We start from the raw sequence: 16969 nt of genomic DNA, 5'->3' as shown, positions 1-16969 counted from the left end.
GGGCTGTGGGTCCTATTGCTTGAAGTCACGTGGTGCAATGGTTGCTGGGGTCTTGGGGGGGGGGTCTCCGAGACCTTAGCCCCCTTCCTGCTCCTCTCCCCAGTGGGAAGTGCCATAATGAGGTGGTGCTGGCACCCATGTTTGAGAGGCTCTCCACGGAGTCTGTTCAGGACCAGCTGCCCTACTCCGTGACACACATCTCCATGCCAGCCACCACCGAGAGCCGGCGGGGCTTCTCTGTGTCCGTGGAGAGCGCCTGCTCCAACTATGCCACCTCTGTGCAAGTAAAAGAGTGAGTATTTTGAGAACCCCAGAGCAGGGGGTCTTGAGCCGAGGCCATAGATGGGCCTCAAAGGGGCTCAGAACTCCAAAGTCTTATGCTGAACCCCCTCCATCCTCATCTTCTGTCTTTCTCCTGGCGCTCACTCTGCTGTAACCACACCTGGGCCTTGGCACTTACCATGCTGTCTGCCCAGGCTGCTTCCCACCAGATACTTAATGCCGGAACCACTCAGCCTTCACGTGTCAAGTGTCAGATCATGTTAGCTCTTTGAAATTATCTGGCTTGATTATGTGTATTAGTTTGTTTATCATTTGTCCTCTCCACGAGTTCCTTCTGGAACTTATCTTAGTCTTGTCCAGTACTGCATGCCCAGGGCCTGGAACAGTGCCTGGCATATGGTAGATGTTCATTGATTATTGTTTTGTTGGTTGAGCGAATGAACGGAGGGAAGGGAGGAGAAAGAGATTAAGACTCCACCCTAGGTCCAGGCCAGAGATCAGATGGGGAAGGAGTCTGTGTCCCCCTCAATACCAGTAATGAGGTGCCTGTGGCTGCTAACTCTGTACAATCGTGATTGTGCACTTAACGGTGTGCTGCGCACTGGGTGCTTACAGTGTAGGTGAGAGTTACTAGGTTTGGGGAAGTCAGGAAGAGCTGAGGTCTGCTCCAAAGCCTCAGTAGATGAAGAGGGGAGGGAATTGTGATCAGGACAGAGGTAGGAGTCTGTGGTTGTGTCTGGTGTAGGTTGGGTGGTTGGGAGTAGCCAGAGAGGGAGTTGTTAAGTCATGGAGGGCCTGGATTATGAAGACTCAGCAGGTCTATTAAGGGATTAAAGCAACAAAGTGATGCAATCAGGTTAGCATTTTAGAAGGATCAAGGGTGTGGAAGTTGGGTGGGAGGGGAGCAAGCCTAGAGATGTAGAGACCAGTTAGGAGGCTGTTGCATGATCCAGGTGAGAGATGTTGGTAACTATGGCGATGGAGAGAAGGCAGGGTTCTCCAAGATGGTGAGGGTTGGGGGCAGGGAGGAAACTCCAATGGAGAGGATGGCGCCCAAGTTTCTGGCTTAGGCCACTGGGTGAGTGCCCCTTCTCTGTGCATGGCCTGGGCCTTGGGGGCCAGGTGACTCTTCCCTGCACAAGTGAAATTGGTCAGGCTTGTGTTTAGGATTCCTTCACCTGTCTCAACTCCCGTCTGGTCCTAGGGTCAACCGGATGCATATCAGTCCCAACAACCGCAATGCCATCCACCCTGGGGACCGCATCCTGGAGATCAATGGGACCCCCGTCCGCACACTCCGCGTAGAGGAGGTAGAGTGTGTGTCCAGTCTGTCTATGGGTGTGGGGCATGGAACAGACCCCCTGGGAGATCACACTGTGACCTTCACCCTTCTCTACCCCTCGTCTATCTCTTTGTCTTGCCACTGAGCCTGTGACCACTGGTGACCTCCTGTGTCAGCCTGGCATGTCCCCAGGGCTGCAGGGCTGGCCTGACAGATGGGGAAGCTGACAGGATGCCAGGCAGAGGGCACTGTGGGGTACTGGCATCTGGAGGCCACTGTTAGCCAAGTTGAGCCTGGGCCGCACTGTGCTTGGATCCTCTGGGCTGACGGTGGGTGGCCTGCGGGGAGCCAGCCTGTGGGATCCAGCCTGACGCTGCTCCTTGGCCACAGGTAGAGGATGCAATTAGCCAGACGAGCCAGACACTTCAGCTCCTGATTGAACACGACCCCGTCTCCCAGCGCCTGGACCAGCTGCGGCTGGATGCACGGCTCTCTCCCCACCTGCAGAATGCTGGGCACTCGCACACCCTCAGCACCCTGGACATCAAGGAGAACCTGGAAGGGACTCTGAGGAGACGTTCCCTAAGGTGCCCACGCCCATCACCCTGGTTCTGTGCTGCCCCAGGCCTGTCCCTCAGATGAGGCAGAGCTGGCTTTCGGAGACCAGCAGAGTCAGGAAGGGAACCAGCTGGCCAGAGACGGGCTGGCTCTGAGGATTGTGCTGACCCAGCACCCCGCAGGGAGATCACAATTTCATAACCAGGACCTGTGCGCGATCTAACCCAGCTGTCTGCCAGGTTCCCATAGAAACCAAGGGGTCAGACTGTCCACTGCACTCCTGAGCTGGACCCCGAAGGGCAGCGTGGCCCGAGGGGAAAACACAGAGCTTAGGGGCTGGAGTTGGGGCACAGGTGGGATTAAGAAATATAAATAAGGAGGTTGAAAACTATAAAACAAGGAGGAATGCAAGTTGTTTTGGATTTGAGGGACCAAAAACAAGTATGTGGGGAGGCTGAGAGAGCAGGAGCTGGAGCACTGGCTCTCCAGGCAGGCACACCCCGACGGCACCTTCTAGCTGAGCTGCCTCCCTTCGCATATCGCTCCATCTCGCCTGGCCTCTGTCTGCATCTGTGAGGTGGAGTCGCAAGATAAAGGTGGCTGTCTCCCCAGTTATGTAAGGACTCGGTGTCAGCAAGGATGCAAAGCAGCCCAGTGTCAGCACTCAGCAAAGGCGAGGTGCTGTTAGTGTTACTAGGAGTCAGGTTCTTGATCCGCCTTCCTGACCAAACAGGCCGAATCGCTCAGGGCCCTCTTGGCTGGCATCTGTTGGAAATAGGGCCCTCCCGACAGGTGGCTCCTGTCACTCCTGGCTGCCCTCTTGGCCTCAGTCAGCACGAGCGAGCGAGCTGGTGGCGGCACAGCGCCAGAGGGCTGAGAAGGCCTGGGAAGAGGGAGGGGTGGGTGGGGGTGGCCAGAGAGCTGCTCAGATACCTAGAGGGCCGTCATGCACGAGAGAGGCCAGCTCACCTGGGGTGCCCCTCGGGCACACTCGGCAGGAGGCGGGGCAGAAGAGCAGGGGCTGGGAAGCTGCCCGTCCTTGCTGGGAAGCCCAATGACACAGGTGTGTCCCCAGAGAGGAGGTTGCAGGGTTGCAGTCCACCTTCAGTGCTGCGGACTCAGCGTCTCGTCCTTCCTTCAGGAAGTCAGCGTGACAGTCACCAGCCATTACTGTGGCCGCTGCTCTTAAGCATGTAGACACACTGGCTTTATTGCTGTAGAAATGACACACGCTGATTAATTTTAAATGTAGGAAAGGTAGCCAGATACAAAGAGGTGCAGAATATCCCAAACCCCACTCGGTCATTTTGGGGCATGGCAGTAGGCTAGCACTGTGACCCCGTTAGTGCCTCGAATGGAGCAGACATGGGCGGCGGATCACCATCTACCGTGCTGTCCTGTACTGAGCGCTATGAGCCAGTAGCATGTATCATTCATTCCCGGTGAGAAGTACTCAGGGTTCCCTCTTTGAATGTACTTAAATACTGATGTTTGCAGCCCCCACATGGTACGTCTGTCTGACCTGAGAGTCCCTTTCCCCAGTCATAGGTCCTGAACTACATATGTTGGAAAGGACAGGGTAGCCCTGAGGTGCCTGCCCCCAGGGTTTCCTGGCAAGTCTCTGGGGGCTACCCTATCCCTAGCACCATCTTTCCTCATCCTCAGGCGCAGTAACAGCATCTCCAAGTCCCCCGGCCCCAGCTCCCCAAAGGAACCCCTGCTGTTTAGCCGTGACATCAGCCGTTCCGAATCCCTTCGCTGTTCTAGCAGCTACTCCCAGCAGATCTTTCGGCCGTGTGACCTGATCCACGGGGAGGTCCTGGGGAAGGGCTTCTTTGGGCAGGCCATCAAGGTAAGCACGGGCAGCAGCTGTTCTGTTCCTCCGCCCCTCCTCCCTCCCTCACCTTCTTTTGGGGACTTCTTATGTGGTCTCACCGTACGCCCTGCAGAACACCAGGCCTCCTTCCTGGCTGCAGGTGGTGGTGTCAGGGCTGCACCTGCCACCCCAGCCCTCCCAGGCGACCTAAGGTCAGCGTTGCTGTTGCAGTGAGCTTGGTGAACCCGGAGCCCTGGGTTGGGAGGAGCTCTGCCTGTGGCCCGCCCATATCCAGGCAGTGGTGTTTTTAGGCGCCCAGAAGCCCCAGTGCTGGGCCTGCTGCAGGGAGCCCATGGGGGAGTGGCTCCTGCCTCCCTGATGAGCAGTCTCGGGGACTAACCTCTCTCTCTTTCTTTCCTCCTCCTCCTCCTCTACTGAGAGCTGGGAGGGGGGGTCAGGTAAGCCATGTGTCTCAGCTTTTGGAGCATTGGGGCTGGAGAGCTCACCCCCAACCCCCTCAGCCTCCCTAGCGCATGTCTGTGGCATTGGCCTTCCTGCCCCTAGATTTCTGTTCACCTGAGGGACTCACTCCCTTCTCAGATGACCGGAGCCCCTGCCTGGCTTGACAGCCCCTCCTGCCTCATCCCACACTTCCCTTTTCCGGGTTCTCGCTTCTCCTCTGTGCATGCCCAGCTCTCCAGGGACGGGGGTGTGCTCCTCTCTGAGTCCCCTGGTGCCCCGTGCTGTGTCTTCTGCACATGAACTCTTCCCATCTGACCTGGCTCAGCGCCTCCTCCAGGGGATGGGATGGCCAGCTGCGCTGATTTTCACACAGTTCTCCAGAACTGCCTCTGGTCTCTGCACCCATGACAATCGCCCTCCTTGTAGGTGACACACAAAGCCACGGGCAAAGTGATGGTCATGAAGGAGCTGATTCGGTGTGATGAGGAGACCCAGAAGACCTTTCTGACTGAGGTAAGAAGAGGGCGTGGAGTTAGGAGTTTGGTGTCACTGTTGGAAGAGGGAGGAAGACCTTACGAGGTGCTCACAGATAATGGGGTGATGGACATGAAAGCAAACCGATTTCGTACAACTAGATGCTGTAATGACCACCTGAACACCTGCTAAAGGAGCCTAGCGGGGCATTCCAGAGAACTGACACGCTCCCGGAGCATTTCCATCGCCTCTCCCGGGTTGCTCCACTAGTGCAGCTGGGTGCACCTGTGGTCCAGGGGCTGCCCTCCCACTCCAACACCCACCCCACCCCCCATGCAATTCCTAAAAAGGCAGGATCCTGAGGGTAAGGCCCGTGGGGCCCTCCCCATCCACATGGGTGTATTCCGCCCCATCACACACCATAGGAGGTAGGAGATGCAAGTAACACTGGTCATGCTGACCGCCTGGAGGCAAGGGGTGAGGAAGACACAGTGTGAAGTAACTGCCCGCCCTTCTTGGCCTCCCCACCCCCAGGTGAAGGTGATGCGCAGCCTGGACCACCCCAATGTGCTCAAGTTCATCGGGGTGCTATACAAGGACAAGAAGCTGAACCTGCTGACAGAGTACATTGAGGGGGGCACGTTGAAGGACTTTGTGCGCAGTGTGGTGAGTGTGCCATCTCCGTTGTCCCCAGGAGCTTGGTGGGTTGTCAGTGGGACACCTATGTCACTACCACCCTGAAGCCATGCTAGCCAGAGAGACTCACTGCTTTACCTGCAAATGGCCACGATGGGTGGGACTGGGCACAGGCAGAGACCATGTTGGGGCCCACTCGTGGTCCAGAGCCCAACAGCCTCTGATGGACATTCCCCCATCCTGCAGGACCCGTTGCCCTGGCAGCAGAAGGTCAGGTTTGCCAAAGGCATCGCCTCTGGAATGGTGAGTCTTGGCACTAACCTTGCCAGCGGGTTGGCAGGGGAAGAGGGGGGACGGCAGTTGGGAGAGATGCAAGGATTGCGGGCAGGCATTAGAAGGCAGCTCGTGTGGGCTGGGCAGCTAGTGCTAAGCTGCTCTCTGTGCCAGTGAAATTGACCCCCGATGGCTGTTCTCAGCTCACAACCCTGCTCTCAAAGAATCCAAATCTTCAAGGGCAAACAGGACATGGGCAAGGCGAACTAGAGAAGCAAATTAGCACAAAATGGCCTGGCCTTGCAGGCACTGGGTGTCCAGGTTCTGAGGGCCTCTGGAGCCTGCAGAGAACCTCGCTGCCTAGGAAATCTGAGGAGGGGGAATGCGTGCGAGTTGAGCTCTGAAGGATGGGCCAGAACTGGATGAAAGTTCCTCTGGGCAGAGGAGCCCCAGGCTGAAGAGGAGGAAGCAGCCTGTTCCTGGGAAAGAATGATACCAACGATGGCAGTAACTGACCATCGCTGAGTGCTTTCTGTCCGCCAGGCAGGAGCTGAGGGACTAGCATGCATGTGTGTGTCTATTCCTCATGGCAACCCTGGTTTCTATAGGCCACAAAGGGACAGAACCGGAAGCTTGGGGGAGTCAGTCCTGAGATTTTAACCACTGCTCTTCATGTGGGTCCATGAAGACCATATTAGTCTTGGGGTACATTAAGGCCCCTGTATCTTAAGCTAAAGAGTCAGGCTTTATGTAGGAAGACAAAAAGACAGGTGTAAAAGATTTTTTTTTAGTATGTTTTTATTTAATTCAGCGAGAGGAAGGGAGAGGGACAGAGAGTCAGAAACATCAATGCTGAGAGAGAATCACTGATGGGCTGCCTTCTGCATGCCCCCTACTGGGGATCGAGCCCGCAACCCAGGCATGTGCCTTGACCGGAATTCGAACCATGATCTCCTGGTTCATGGGTCAAAGCTCAACCATTGAGCCACACCGGCCGGGCTAAAAGATTTTTAAGAAAGCAAGCTTTGTGGCCAGAGCTCTTCTTTTTTTGCAGAGGAGTCTGGTGTGGTCAGAAGGTTGGGGTAGGATTGGGAGAACTCGGCGCAGGGAGACCTGGGTCGGGGGCTAATGAAACATTTCAGGTTTCTGAATTTTAGGGGATGACTTGGGGGCGGACAGGAGATTGGGAGGCAGAGTGGAGTCTGAATGGAGAGAGGGGTTGGCAGTGAGGGAATAGGTGAAGGGAGAAAGAAGAGTTGGGTTGGTTAGAAGAATGTTGGTTTCATTTAGCTGATGTTTAGGGGGTGGCAGTAACGGTTGGGAGACATGTTTGGGAAGAGCTAGGGTAGGTGCCTGCCTGGAGGGGGAAATAGCAAACAGGCCTGTTTGGAAACATTTGGTTGGGAAGAAAGAGAGGTTAAGGTGCAGACAGAGAGCAAGGAGGGTGCTGAGTCTCGGGGAAGGGGAATGTCAGGAATACAGGGCCTGCTGGCTCAGGAGGAGGTCGCTGATTCCCCGCTCACAGGCAGGAAGGATCCAGGGTAGCTGAAACCAGTCATTGGGATGAGGAAGCCAGGGCTGCTTACTTCAGAGGTCCCGGATCTACGTAAATGGGTAAAGGAGATGGGGACATGCAAGAGCCAGGGCGCAGGACGGTTGGAGATTTCAGGAGACAGCAGGGAGAGCTTAGAGCAGCCACTGGGTTCGGGGCCGCCGAACTAAGGATGGGCAGGAGGCGGCAGCAGGGAGAGAGGAAGCCCAGGCAGCCTTTGGCTTTCTGTTGGTGTTGGGACAAGGGAGTGATGGCGGGGGGCCTGGGCTCTGGAGTCCAGGTTGGGTTCTGAAGGCGGGTGGGTTTGGCCCGGACGAGAGCCAGTTCAGTGGCCCAAATCCGGAGTCAGCGAGTGGTTGGTTTCCTGGCCATCGGCCTCAGCTCCGACTCTGTTTCAGGCCTATCTGCACTCCATGTGCATCATCCACCGGGACCTGAACTCACACAACTGCCTCATCAAGCTGGTATGTCTTGCTGTTCTGGGTCTCCCCAGGGCCAGCCCTCCAGGCTTCCTGGTCGCAAAAGAATTGACTGTCCTTCTTCGCCTTGGGCGCTCCTGTCTTGCCCTTCCAGCTGCCTGCAGTGCCCTTCTCTGTCTTCTGAGCTCTCAGACACTTGCAGATACAGCTCCAGCCTTTGAAATCCTTTGGTTAGAAGTGTTTCTGTGCAGACAGCCCCATCACGTTCCTGGTTTTGCCCCCTGATGGTCCTGTAAAGCAGCTCACGGTGGACCCCGTTTTACAGCTCTGGCGCCTGAGGCCACAGAGCTAGTGCATTTGTAGTAACCGGGTTGGGGGCCTGCATTCCTCCCACTGGTGGGTCAGCTCTGATTGTTATAATGTTATTCCTCCTGTTGACTTGCAATCTGGCTTCCTGGCTGCCCACTAACTGTCCCTGGCTTCACCTTCTGGACCCAAACAATCTTAATCCCTTTTCCACATGACTACTCCATAGCTATTTATTTATTTTTTTAATCCTCACCCAAGGACATGTTTTTCATTGATTCTACAAAGAGGAAGGAGGAGAGAGAGAAACATCGATTGGCAGCCTCCCATATGTGGCCCCACCAGGGATCCAACCCCAAACCTGGGTATGTGCCCTGATCAGGAATCAAACTGAGACAAGACCCTTCAGTGCATGGGACGATGCTCTAACCAACTGAGCCACACCAGGGCCCCCAGAGCTATTTGAAGAGCTTTTCTCCCCAAGTTCCCCCCGCTGACTGCCTCCACCTTGTCTTTTTTCTGTCTTATCCTGATTCTAGCCATGGCCTTAAATCTTGGTGGGTGTGACTCAGTTGGTGAGTGTCGTCCCATGCACCAAATGTCACCTGTCAGATTCCCAGTCAGTAACATGCCTGGGTTGCAGCGCGATCCCCAGTAAGGGGCGTGCAGGAGGCAACCAATGGATGTTTCTCTCTCTCTCTCTCCCTCTCTCCCCTTCTCCCTTCATTTTTCCCTAAATTCAATAAAAACATGTTTAAAAAATATTTTGGGGGACAAGGCAGGATGGGGGACAAACAAAACGAAAGAAATCCCCTGCCCTGCCTCTGAGTCCCACTCTCTAGTTCTCAGAGCCTCCCCGTCCAGGCTCCAGGGGCTCTGCTGTGAGCACTCCCAGGTCTCGGGAATCTGCTGTGTGGAGATACCAAACTGTTAGCAAACAAAATGCTGATCCTTTCTGTCAGTGAGGGCTTCAGCTGGGACTCATTCTCCTTTGCTGCCCATCTTTTCTCTCCTTCTCAATGACTCCGCTTAGAAATGTCCCCACCAAGTCCTGACCTGGCCCTTGTCCCACCAGGACAAGACTGTGGTGGTGGCAGACTTTGGGCTGTCACGGCTCATAGTAGAGGAGAGGAAAAAGCCCCCAGTGGAGAAGGCCACCAGCAAGAAGCGAACGCTGCGCAAAAATGACCGCAAGAAGCGCTACACGGTGGTGGGGAACCCCTACTGGATGGCCCCTGAGATGCTGAATGGTGAGTACGGGTGCCCTGAGGGGCCATGCCTCGCGAGGGGCGTGGGGGGCCACTTCTCACAGCAGAGCCCTGGGAGCTCCCGGGGAGGCCTGTGAAGGGTACGGCCAAGTTCCCGGAGCTGAAGGCTGCATTTCTATCCCTCGCCAGACAGACGGGGCCTCATAAACTCCTTCCTCCCTGGGCGCAGGCCCACGAGCTAGTCAGTGTCCCCTCCGAGGTTTAGGGTGAGGTCTGGCTGAGGCTTTTGTGCCCCAAGAGTAGGTGAGGGCTCTGGCTACCTACAGCCTGATTCAGCCTTTCCTTCTCTCTCTGTGCTGAGAACTGAAGTGTGGCGCCCTCTTGTGGATATTGCTCACACCAGCCAGAGGTGCTGGCTGGGAGTCTTGAAACCCACAGGGTTGTGAGGCCTCAGGAATGAATGGTCTGATACAACCCTTTTTGGAATCTGAGGCCCAGAGAGCTCAGTGGTTTGCCCAGGAGCACACAGCTGGCTAACGGCAGTGTCCAGGTGAACCCAGGTCCCGTGCTCTCTCACGGTCCCGCACCGTTTCGTCATGGGCAGTGTTGGTTTATAACATCCTTCCAAGGCAGCTCACCCAGGGCCGAGGAAAGGCGACTTCCAGGTGGTCCCAGTCCCGGGAAGCCTTCGGGGCGTCCCCACGGATCCTGTTCTAGTCCTGGTTCTCGGAGGTGGCCTGACTTGGCCCGAGACTCGGTGCAGAGCAGGTAAGGGACCAAACCTAACAGCCCGCTCTCCTGTGTTCCCCAAGGAAAGAGCTACGACGAGACGGTGGATGTCTTCTCTTTCGGGATCGTTCTCTGCGAGGTGAGCTCCCGCACGTAGGCAAGGCCTGAGGCAGCAGGCCGAGCAGCTCTGCCCTGCCTCCGAACGGAGGCTCCTCCTCTGAAAGATGAGTAACTCGCCATAAAGTCAACACGAGTGTAGGGTCACCTGGTTCATGACACGTCTCTCGCCACAGTCGGATTGCATTGGTCCCATAGGCTGGGGCAGGATTTTTTTCAGGTGAGAAAACAGTCTCAGAAAGGGAGAGTGGCTTGCTCTTCGTCACACGGTCAATAAGGGGCAGGCCAGACATGGAACTCCACTAGGAAAGGCAGATTGTTCATGTGGCCGCCTGTCTAGCCCGAGGCAACCTTTCCCCCTGCCCTCAGCCTGGAAGTGGAAGCAGCCACTCCAGGAAGTGCCAGCGCGTCCAGCACAGTGCTAGGCACTGGAGGGGACAGAGTGAGTCCTGGGAACAGTCCTGCCCTTAGGAGCTTAGTTCAGTCGATCTCGAAGCAGTCGGCCCAACACATACATTCAAGGGTTTCTGTAATTCCTACAAAGTAGTGAGTGATAGAGAGACAACGGACGATTGAAATAATGAAGAAAGGTTCTTTTAAAAATTATTATTTTTTTAAATTGATTTCAGAGAGGAAGGGAGAGGGAGAGAGAGATAGAAACATCAGTGATGAGAGAGAACCATTGACCGGCTGCCTCCTGCATGCCCCCTACTGGGGATAGAGCCTGAAACCTGGGCATGTGCCCTTGAACAGAATAGAATCGAACCCAGGACGCTTCAGTCCGCAGGCCGACGGTCTATCCACTGAGCCAAACCGGCTAGAGCAAAAATTGTTTTCTTTAATAGAGATCAATTGAGTATCTACTGTGTATAAAGCAGTAGGCTGGTGCCATAGGATTTCAGACATGCGTCAGACCCAGCCCCTCATTTCACAGAGCCTGAACTCTGGCAAGGGACACTGCAGGGCAGGGGGGGATGTGTGGAAACTGCCCCTCCAGATTCGGAACACTGTGCTTCCACTGAAGTAAGACCTTCTAACCCCTCCTCAGTATTCAGACTCTCAGTCAGAAGACAAGTCTGGATCAACAAGACTTCGAGAGACAGGGCTGGGGAGGGTGGCTCTTTAACCTCAGTTTTCATCTTCCTCTTCTGCCCGTGCTTCCTGTGCACGCGCCAGCATCCCTCTCCCCTACCATGGGCCGCACCCTCCATAGTCCCTGTCTGACCAGCCACCTTCTCGCCTGCAGATCATCGGGCAGGTGTATGCAGATCCTGACTGCCTGCCCCGCACACTGGACTATGGCCTCAACGTGAAGCTTTTCTGGGAGAAGTTTGTCCCCACAGACTGCCCCCCAGCCTTCTTCCCTCTGGCCACCATCTGCTGCAAACTGGAGCCCGAGAGCAGGTTGGTATCCACCCCTTTGCCCCAGCCCACAAGGTCCTGGGAGGCTTGCCCCGCCTTTGGCTGTCCCCATGCCCTTCCCAGGCACAGGGGTGGCGGAAGCCTTGAGCTCAAGGATGTGACTGTCAACCACTGAAGGCACCAGACAGCTGACATACCAGGTGGGGGGTGGGGAGGATGAGGGCACAGTTGCAAGTGACCTGGGTGTAACAGAGACACAGCCATTAAAAGAAATGTTAACAGCACTCACTCAAACCTATACCTTTCTACCAGAATAAGCGTCTTCATGTCTCTGTACTCCCCTGTCCATGTTCACACACATCACACACACATTTTTTATAGATTTATGATCTCAAATAGAGAAAAAAATTTTATTCTACCCTGTATTTTCCTTGTTACTACCCAGGCTTCCTGTTTAGCATTTTTGTTAACAACATGAAGTTCTATTCTAGGAAATTCTCTGAACATATTGTAATATACATAATGTAGATGTTCTGGTTTTTCCAGTTTCTCTTTACAGTAGGTATTACTACAGTGAGCATCTTCATGCATTTAGCTAATTTCTTCCTTGAAAGAAATCTTTTTAAAATTACCTTCATTTCCTCAAGTTATAACTTTCATTATTACCAAAGTTACCCCGGAAATTTTCAAGTTTATGCATTAGAAACCTAGAATCTTTGTGCTTTTTTTCTGCTAACAAAAATCATGTTTCTTTTAAAAGACAGATTTACACACTACCAAAATACCTAGCACGGGAATTATGTATCTTCTATAACAGCGATGGCGAACCTATGACACGCATGTCAGAGGTGACACGCATGTCAGAGGTGACACGGGAACTCATTTTTTTGGTTGATTTTTCTTTGTTAAATGGCATTTAAATATATAAAATAAATATCAAAAATATAAGTCTTTATTTTACTATGGTTGCAAATATCAAAAAATTTTTATATGTGACACAGCACCAGAGTTAAGTTAGGGTTTTTCAAAATGCTGACACGCCAAGCTCAAAAGGTTCGCCATCACTGTTCTATAATCTAATTAATGTGTCCCTCAACACACTCCTCACTCCCCAACTCCATCTCCCCAAGGTAACCAGTTGGCACATAATCTTTATTTTTAAACTAGTGGCCCAGTGCACGGATTCATGCACATTGAAAGAAAATTAATTAGTAGAAATACTTTAATATCGCTGTTTACCCTTTCTCTATAATAGAAGTATCAGAGATGAAAGAAAATTAGTAAACTGTATGTGAAAATAATATATAAATTGATTAATAAATAAACACTAACAACAGAACAACAACCCTGGGAGGTTGGCCAGCCAGGGAGGGACCACAGGAGGGCTCCAGGGCATGTCCAGCCTGTCTCACCCAGTCCCCATCGGCCAAACCCCAGCAGCAGTAACCTACCGGTCAGAGCGTCTGCCCCCTTGTGGTCAGTTCACATCATAGCGACTGGTCGAATGGTCAGAAATTTAGTATATTAATATATGCAGATGATTTATAAAAGTCCGCTGTAGAGTCGGCATTGGCTGGTGGGAGGCTCTAAATCTTGTTCCTTCATGGGACCAAAGACCACAGTCCTTTAGTATAATACACCAGAATAAGAGCAGGAGGAAAAGATGTGAAGCTGTACAATATTTGTTTGGTAAACCCCTTCTCAGTCATTCTAAATGTCTGTCTTGCATTAAAAAATATTTACTGAGTGCCTGCCATGTGCTAGATTTGTCCTAAGCATGTGGTTACAGTGGTGAACAAAACAAAGGTGCCTTCCCTCCTGGCACTCACATTCCAGCAAAGAGAGATCAACTGTACTGAATATCAGAAAGTGACAAAGGCTATGAACAAAATGTCAAGGAGAGACAGTTGTTTGGGACACAAATCATTTTATTTTTTTAAATGTATTTTATTGATTTTTTTTTTTTTTACAGAGAAGAAGAGAGAGGGATAGAGAGTTAGAAACATCAATGAAAGAGAAACATCAATCAGCTGCCTCCTGCACACTCCCTACTGGGGATGTGCCCGCAACCAAAGTACATGCCCTTGACCAGAATCGAACCTGGGACCTTTCAGTCTGCAGGCCGACGCTCTATCCACTGAGCCAAACCTGTCAGGGCCACAAGTTGTCATTTTAAATATGGTGGTCAGAGTAGGCTGAGAAGGTGACAAGATGTTTAAGTAAAGACATGGTGGAGGCGGGGGAGGAAGCCTGAGATGTCTCAGGGTCCCAGGGCACCTAAGCTGTTTCCGCAGCGATAGGAGCCCACTGTTTGCTTTTCCCTGGGGAGAGTTGCTACACCTATGAAATGCCCTTCCCAGGCAGATGCAATGGTGTGGAAACATTCTGAGGACTGGAAAGGATCTTTGAAAAGGCACTTAAGTCCTGGACTGGGTAGCTCAGTTGGTTAGCAGCAGTCGCCAACCTTTCGGACCTCACAGACCACCAATGGTCCGCAGACCACCGGTTGGTGACTGCTACGTTAGAGCATTGACCCAATACACCACCGTTGTAGGTTCCATCCCCAGTTGGGGCACATACAAGAGTTAACCAATGAATGCATAAATAAGTGAACAACAAATCTATGTTCCTCTCTCCCTCTCCGTCTCTCTCTTCCCTCTCTCCTTCCCTCTCTAAAATCAATGAATGGATTTTTTTTATAAAAAGGCACTTAGGCCTGGCCAGCGTGGCTCAGTGGTTGAGCATCGATCTATGAACCAGGAGATCACAGTTCAATTCCCAGTCAGGGTACCTGCCTGGGTTATGGGCTCAATCCCCAGTGTGTGGTGTGCAGGTGGCAGCCAATCAATGATTCTCTCTCATCACTGATGTTTCTCTCTCTCTCTCTCTCTGTCTCTCTCTCTCTCTCTTCCCCCCCCCTTCCTCTCTGAAATCAATAAAAATATATTTTTAAAAATGAAAAGAAAATTTTTAAAGACACTTAGTCAATCCCACCTTTAATGATTGAGTTTTCTCCAAGACATGGGAGGAGCTTTTTTTCTCCTGCACTTTCTGTTTCTCCGCTGTCCCTTAGAACCAGACCAGCCTTCTCACAGTGTTATCTCTAACCTTTACAGCAATCCTGTTTCCCATGGAGGCACAAGGGCAAGGGGCTTGCCCAAGGTCAGACAATTAGAAAGTGATGAAGCCACAGGCCTGGGTGCTTTCCACACCACCCCATGGCCCTACCCATGTTTCACCTGCCTCCAACCCCCTTGTCTTTCTAGACCGGCATTCTCAAAACTGGAGGACTCCTTTGAGGCCCTCTCCCTGTACCTGGGAGAGCTGGGCATCCCGCTGCCTGCCGAGCTGGAGGAGCTGGACCACACTGTGAGCGTGCAGTACGGCCTGACCCGGGACTCGCCCCCCTAGCCCTGGCCCAGCCCCCTGCTGTGGGCAGGGCCATCCCAGCTTCCTGTGGATTGGCAGCTTGTTTAGAAGCAGAACAAGCCATCCCTACTACCTCCCCAGGAGGCGAGCCGGGCGCAGCACCAGGGAAATGCCTCTCCACACGTTTTGGGGCCTGGTTACTGTCTGTACATCCAACACTCGCCTGAAAGCTGTGAAGAAGAAGAAAAAAACAGGCTGGTCCTGGGCCAGGAGGAATCTGTTACTCGTGACCTCTCGGGAATTCCCTGGGATTCCAGGCTCTTGCTTACACTAATCAGCGTGATCTGGACCTGCCAGGCAGGATTCCAGGGTGAACCAGCCGCTGGGCTCCGAGGTCTCGGGTCCAGCTGAAGACTGGAGCACTTCAAGCGGCCGGTCGGTCGGTCGGTTTGTCGGGTGGATGAGAGCAAGACTGGGGGCCAGGCTGCAACCCAAGGATGTGAACTGACAGTGGTGCTACCCTCCTTTCACTCCATGTCCCACCCTTCCCTGGGCAGATCGAGGCGACAGGTTTCGAAGAGGCCCTTACTTTGTGGTGGAACTGGCCAGGAATCCAGGGAAGGGCCGGTTTCTGTTCACCTGCCAGGCCACGTCAACGCAAGGGGGAGCTTTCGCCTCATGTTCTCACACTGCACTGCCGGAGACTGGCTGAGAACTTGTGCATCGGCATCTCTGCCTGTAACAGGAAGTCACCCACCTGCAGGAAGAGGCTTGGGCAGAAAAGAAAGAGGCTCTGCCCTCTGGAAAGCCCCTATCCTGGCTGCTGTCCCTCAGCCTGAGACAGGTTGCCTGGAGCTGGATGGATTCTGGAGGAGAGTATGGCTTGTCACAAGCCCGGTGTGTGAGGCTGGGGGAGTGGGGATCTCAGCGGCAGCCACTGCCCACCCTTCACCGTGCCGAGGTCCAGGCACCACTTGGGCGGGAAAAGGAGGTGGCGGAGTCCCAGGGCTCAGATGCTGGGGAGACAGCTCCCTGAGCCGGGCCATCTGTCTCGGACTTCCCCTGCTGGCTAGCCCACCTCACCAGCTCCTGGCTGCAGCCTCCTGAGCCGCAGCCATGGGTGCTGACCAGCCCTGAGGGCAGCCTCTACCCTTGGCTCCCAGAACTCCAGGGACTCAACACAAGTAGACTTGTCTCCTCCTAAGTGTCTGTGAGCGAGCTTGCGCCATATTTAACACGTTGGGAATGGGTTTGGGATATTACTGCGATGTGTGGCGGTTGTGTTGGGGGTGGGAGGGAGGAGGTGGGTGGGAGCGATTCAGGAGAGTGGTTGCTGTTAATACTATCCTGTTCTATGTGTTGGGTGATATGTGAAATACTGTTCATAGACCTGATGAGTTGTGGGATTAGATGTCATCTCTGGCTACGTGACACAGGCCGCACTTCTGTGTGGAGTGTGCTAGCTTGTGGGGTTGAGCCCTGGGCTCCCAGCAGCAGCAAGGTCTGCGCTGTGTGGTTGGCTGTGCCTCAGCTGCCCCCTGCAAGCGTGGGAGCGGTGGGCCCAAGTTGGGCCGTTGAGCAGAACAAATAAATTAAGCCGTTAACATAACCGACGACACTGAGAGTAAAATGTGACTTGGGGTCTGGCTTAGGGAGCTACACGTCGGGGGTCTGCTGGCCTGTCTGCCAGGAAGAGCAAGGCCTCCCCTGCTCCCCTCCAGAGGAAATGCTACTGGCCTGTCCAGGTCCGGGTCACGTGACTCCCCACAGCGGGGGCGTTCTCACGCTCCCTAGTTCCCATCCCCTCCCCTCATGTAGACACCAACCTCCTCCAGAGAACATGCTCATCCCGCCGGAAGCAGCCCAGTCCTTAAAGCAGGTCTGACTCCCACCTACCAGCTGAGTCCCTCCTTTGGGGCCCTACACGCCCGTCTTCTGCGTCCACTCCTTAAGCCTGGCTGTCCTAGCGTCCTCTCCACAGGGCTGGGTGCCCCTTGCTGATAGAACTGTCCAGTGTCTGGCCATGGGCAGAGATCACGGGTGTTCTAGAGGCTGAGAAACCATTACTCCAAGTCCAACAGACACTCCCAGTGGTAGCTGTTCTTGGAGCCCTAGGAGTTGCCC

The 16969-nt window shown here is 53.7% G+C and overlaps 1 protein-coding gene across 2 annotated transcripts in view; it reads left to right on the top strand.

The window, feature by feature from the left end:
- LIMK2 (LIM domain kinase 2) overlaps positions 1-16461 on the top strand; it is a 54836-nt gene extending 38375 nt beyond the window's left edge. Inside the window, exons 5-16 of one of the 2 annotated variants that reach the window (XM_036353213.1) lie at positions 104-292; positions 1487-1592; positions 1955-2151; positions 3788-3974; positions 4827-4913; positions 5409-5540; positions 5757-5813; positions 7734-7799; positions 9136-9310; positions 10081-10136; positions 11361-11518; positions 14743-16461. In XM_036353213.1, coding sequence (XP_036209106.1) covers positions 104-292; positions 1487-1592; positions 1955-2151; positions 3788-3974; positions 4827-4913; positions 5409-5540; positions 5757-5813; positions 7734-7799; positions 9136-9310; positions 10081-10136; positions 11361-11518; positions 14743-14887 — 1555 coding nt within the window. In that variant the 3' untranslated portion in view covers positions 14888-16461. The remainder of the gene's footprint in view (positions 1-103; positions 293-1486; positions 1593-1954; positions 2152-3787; positions 3975-4826; positions 4914-5408; positions 5541-5756; positions 5814-7733; positions 7800-9135; positions 9311-10080; positions 10137-11360; positions 11519-14742) is intronic. The other variant, XM_036353214.1, reaches the window with a different exon arrangement.
- Positions 16462-16969: the final 508 nt, after the last annotated feature.

This window comes from Myotis myotis, unplaced genomic scaffold, assembly GCF_014108235.1.
Source record: "Myotis myotis isolate mMyoMyo1 unplaced genomic scaffold, mMyoMyo1.p scaffold_m19_p_20, whole genome shotgun sequence".
Classification (NCBI taxonomy): Eukaryota; Metazoa; Chordata; class Mammalia; order Chiroptera; family Vespertilionidae; genus Myotis; species Myotis myotis.
This window is presented reverse-complemented; position numbering and strand designations above follow the sequence as displayed.